Here is a 5,000-nt window from a genome sequence, read left to right as displayed (position 1 = left end):
TAAATAACTGCCCATCTGTGCTGCACTCACTACGTCTCTCGCGTTAGGAGAGTTGAACACTTTCTGTTCCAGTTATGCTGTCAGCTCATATTAAAACAAAGGTTGTAATTTCCTCTCCTGCTAAACGTTGCACTGGCTAACATTAATACTTCATTAGTGATGCTCTCATTTGAATTAGCGGTGGAAGGACCACTAAATTTCAGGGGCAAGTAGCAAAAACAAGAGTATAGATAGACATTGCTTTCAGAGGTGAGAAAGTTACGGTAATGACAATGTATGAAATAGTGTCTCCTCACAGCAGTTTTACACTGACTGACAAACGCTCCTAATGCATCATACTTCACTTTTTCACTCACTTGCCAGTTTATCATGTCTTTATAGGTGCGTTTTGTAAGTGTACAGTTATAGACTCAAACCCATCTATTGGTCTGTACAACCCGGCAGATAAAGAACTATGAAGACATGAATTTACTGACTCAGGTGTGTTAGGACTGGGCGGAGCTAAACATCCCCAAGCCTGCACCTTTCCAGGTGTCTGTTCTAACTGTACACCTACAAGGTAAACCTGCAAGGGCGGAGCTTTTAGTCCACCGGTAAGTGGCTGGGAAGTGTATGATCCTACACGCACTAAAAGAAGACGCCTCGGTAACTTAAGGGTCGTAGTTGCCACCCTGTTTCTGTCTGTAAAACCTTTAACCTTCTCCTTTGGTGTGAATCAGAGTGTGAAAGTGAGGAGTTCCTTTAAATCGTGGGTGTAATGACAGTCATAATCCAAGTCACATCAAACCGTCAAGTGTTAACTGTGTAAGTGAGAGTGGAGCAGGCCAGCTGGTCTTGGTCTCGTCTTGGGGAGATGTACCGTGAGACACATCAGGTTTTCATTCTGTTTCAGCTCTACCTGCATCTGAGCCAAGCCTGCAGAGCTGGTGCTTACCTGGCTAAGGTGTGTTCGCACCTGGAGCCGATTTGAGGACTCGCTGCAGATTCCTGAAGACTCTTGACTAGGCATCTTTTAGAACCGGTCCTTATCTCACTCTTTTTATTCTTTTAGGAATCGGCCACAGGTGAACTCCAGTCACCTTTAACCCCGGAGAGTATCAACGGAACGGATGACGAACGAGTCCCACGTGACGCCTCTCTGAACTCGGAACCGCGAGCGGAGCCCAACACGGTCCCCTTTCCTCACAGGTGAGCAGCACCAGGCCCAGAGCCTGGACCAAACAGCTCAACCCAATTCAAAAGTGTCCCACTGGGCATGTGGGTGCTGGGATCAATGAAAGGTCATGGTATTGTTCAGGACCTTTTCCATTTGCGGCATTTAGCTGTTGCTTTTATCTGAAGCAACTTGAGCAGTTGGGGATTAAGGGTCTTCCTCGGGCCCATCAGTGGCAACCTGGCAGTGGTGGGACTTGAACTGGCAACCTACTGATTAATATTTATATCAAATTAATGATCACATCGAGAATTCAAGAAACTAAAAATAAACACTTTATAAATTGTACAAAAACAATGTTATTTATGGGTGTTAAAAGTATTAACTATGGGTGACAGTCTTATTTTCTGATGCGCAAACAGCCTCTAAAGTGTTTAAACACTTTAATTACATTAGATTTGCTAGGCATTGTGATTACACGCCATATACCGTGGGGAGAACAGCATGCTGAGAGTCATTTAGAAAGTGAGGACCTTTTCTGCTGTAGCAGCACGTGTGTGGCACACCAGCAGTGCTACAGCCTTGTAACCGTGCTGATTTAAGACAGAACTGGCTGCAGGCAGCGAGGGCCACTCCAGACACGCCAGCGTTAGTGTAATATTTACCTGCTCCCAGCGGCCCAGGACAATGGTAAAGCTTTCCATTAGAACAGGGGCTTACAGAGCCCTTACGTATGGATAAAAAGGTGCGTATATAACTGCATGAAACGTTCTTGGTACAGTTGAGTTTCTGCCTTTTATTCACTGATTTTGGTGTTCAGGAACATTTGCACATGTTGCTATTATAAGAGCTATAATGATGTATTATTATTATACACTATTGTACTACTGTAGTTGTAGTAGTATTAGTTTTAGATGTAGTAGTTGTAGTTGTAGTAGTAATAGTAGTTGTAGTAATTGTAGTAGTTTTAATAGGTTCTGTTTGTGCAAAAAAGAAAATTAAGCAAAGTCTGACTGAACTGTCTGATCTACCAGTTTAATTTAAACTGGAGCTTTTGCAGAGTTTTGTCTACTTCACAACCTCTCACGTACAGACTCCTGCACCATCGCTGCGATCAGAGTGCGACTTGTTCCTGTAAACCACAAACCTTCCACCAACAGTGCACATCAGAATGTTCCAGTCCTTAAGTTCAGCCCAAGATACCTTGTCATGTGCACCTCTCAGGGATGTCATCGTAGATGACATCACGGCCAATTGGACCAATTGGAATGGTGCTGTGGGTTACTCTCATGGTCACAGTATTTCTCTTGACCCCCCAGCAGCTCAAGTGCCATCAATAAACACTGGGAGGCCGAACTTGCCGCCCTGAAGGGAAACAATGCCAAGCTAACGGCAGCGTTGCTCGAATCTACGGCCAACGTCAAACAGTGGAAGCAACAGCTGGCTGCCTACCAGGAGGAGGCAGAAAGACTACACAAACGGGTGAGAAAGGTCATAGGTCAGAGGTCAGGGCTGGTTAACGGAGCATTCAGCTTGCACATATTGTTGGGATAAGTTTCTTCCAGATCTGGTAATGGCTATTCAGCAAGGTTAGAATTTGATTGGTTAATCTGAGTAGTTGTACTTTAAAGTCAGTATACAGTATATATCATGGATCAGCACAGTTCATTGGCTGAAAACTAAATGGCTGGTCTGGTTTTGGACACGACACACTGGCAGGTCTTCATTGTCGTGTGTGTTCCAGGTGACGGAGCTGGAGTGTGTAAGCGGACAGACGGCAGGCATCAAAACGCAGAAAACGGAGCTAAATCAGACAATTGAAGAACTGGAGGCGGCGCTGAAGGCCAAGGAGGAGGTGCGACACCTCCTCACCTGTCTGTGCTCCATCTGAACCTGAACCATGTGCTCCTCACCATGTGCTCCTCAGACCGGTTTCATCAGAGCAGCTCACGGACACAGGCTTCAATAATATATTAGCCACGTGCAACTTCTAGCCTATGCATTATTTTCAGACAGAATGCCATGCAGCTTGTAGACATTGGGTAGGTTAGTTATGTACACGAGACCTGTAGGTGGAGTCCGGAGATAGTGGAATGTGTAAAACAGTATCTGTAATACAACCTGTGTATCTGTAGCACAGCAGAGACCACGTCCCTGTTTAAGGATCCTCCACTAGTCTCCTACACACAAGGCAAAAATATCAAAGACAGGAGAGAGATAAATGACCACTTGGATAATAAGTTTGGAACTGCAGCCTGAAACCGCTCTAGACGTGCTGCATGTAAATGTATTAACACCGCCGGAGAATTAACCTGCACAAAGGAATCAATTATCTCCCATTCATCCTCCTGTGTTACTCAGGAGGTGTTTACTGTAGTGCTTGTAAGAGACCAAGAGAAGGCTTGCTGGTCACTTTGTTGAACACCTTCAGAGCATCAGAATAAAGTGTCATTTCCAGTAGCAAGACTTTTTAATACTAATGGACATTGCATTAATGACATTTGTTTGTGTTGTGGGTTGTTGGCATGGCCACAATGATGTTAGTAAACTAAAAAGAAAAATAACCTTAGAACCCCACTGAATAAATGTTATAATTTAAATATCTACAGTTTTGAACATTAAAACTGGTTTCAGCTCCTAGAACTTCAGCAAGCACTTTGCACAGCTAATGAAGGACCCCTGTCTGAAACGTCCAGATTTTCTGGAAACCTTGTACTCTGCCTCTGTGTCTGTAACACAATATCTGCACTACGGTAATGAGCACTCTCCTTTTCCGCAGGAGCTCGAAAGATTAAAAGCCGAAGTTGAGCGCGCCAGCGAGCTACAGCTACAGAAAGATGCGGTCAGTCAGAAACTCCAGGTACACACTGAGGGTGCGCATGTGCGAGCACACACACACCTACGAATGATGTGGGCAGACTTTGTTCTGTATAAACATCTGCATACTGCGGTTCCAAGAGGTAACATAAGTAAACATGAAATGTTACATATAAACCGAAGCGAGTCTTAAATCTCGCCAGGACAGTTATTAAGCACAGAGCCCTTCTGCAGGTGGACCACAAGACGATCACACGCACCGTTACAATAAAAATACGAACAAAGGACGCATGCATTTGTCCCTCTCTGGCCAGCCAACTGTTTTCAAGGTGGAAGCTTGGTGTTTGTGTGTTTCCTAGGAAACAGAAACACGGAATGCAGAGCTGGAAGCTCAGCTGGCCGGGCTGGAGCAGCGGGTGGAGACCAGTCAGGTGGAGCAGGAATCTTTCCGGAAGAGTCTGCGCTCGCTCCTCGAGCTCCTGGATGGCAAGATCTTCGAACTGACCGAGCTGCGAGACAGCCTGGCCAAGCTCATTGATGGCAGTGGCAGCTAGAGCGCCCTCCGGTGGAGAAAACTGACCTTAAAACGCGCGCACACGCACACACACACATATACCTACACACACACTCGCACGCACGTATGCACACACACACACGCACACACACGCGCGCGTGCACAGGGATATGAGATGTTAATTTACATGTAGACGCTGTGCAGTGTGGAGAGAAACGTAGCTCTCTGCACAGACGTGAACACACACAGATGTTCACAGGTGCCTGCACATATATAGAGGGGCTTTACAGATACACACACTCGACATATAAAGACCTAGTTGGGATTTCAACCTGATGTTCTGTTTCATTTCTTCATTACTACAAGCATCTCTTTACAAACACTTATGGACACATAAAGAAGCATCTCAGATCTTTATGGTTTCGTTTCTTTTTAAAAACCAGGAAGCATTCCACATGAAGAGGACAGACACAGGACACAATCATCCAGCTTCCGTTGCAGTGCTGAGTACGGTCC

At 45.3% G+C, this 5,000-nt stretch overlaps 1 protein-coding gene across 6 annotated transcripts in view; it reads left to right on the top strand.

The window, feature by feature from the left end:
- The window catches only part of LOC113573796 (homer protein homolog 1), a 23,122-nt gene that overhangs the window by 16,838 nt on the left and 1,284 nt on the right, over window positions 1–5,000 (top strand). For 2 of the 6 annotated variants that reach the window (XM_027004312.2, XM_027004309.2), the window contains exons 5-10: window positions 893–943; window positions 1,052–1,188; window positions 2,473–2,635; window positions 2,898–3,008; window positions 3,933–4,013; window positions 4,330–5,000. The exon at window positions 4,330–5,000 is cut by the window's right edge and continues 1,284 nt beyond it. In XM_027004312.2, coding sequence (XP_026860113.2) covers window positions 893–943; window positions 1,052–1,188; window positions 2,473–2,635; window positions 2,898–3,008; window positions 3,933–4,013; window positions 4,330–4,524 — 738 coding nt within the window. In that variant the 3' untranslated portion in view covers window positions 4,525–5,000. The remainder of the gene's footprint in view (window positions 1–892; window positions 944–1,051; window positions 1,189–2,472; window positions 2,636–2,897; window positions 3,009–3,932; window positions 4,014–4,329) is intronic. The other 4 variants (XM_027004310.2, XM_027004313.2, XM_027004315.2 and 1 more) reach the window with 4 other exon arrangements.

This window comes from Electrophorus electricus, chromosome 6, assembly GCF_013358815.1.
Source record: "Electrophorus electricus isolate fEleEle1 chromosome 6, fEleEle1.pri, whole genome shotgun sequence".
Taxonomy (NCBI): Eukaryota; Metazoa; Chordata; class Actinopteri; order Gymnotiformes; family Gymnotidae; genus Electrophorus; species Electrophorus electricus.
Note: the sequence above shows the minus strand (reverse complement) of the source record. Positions and strands in the feature narration are given on the sequence as shown.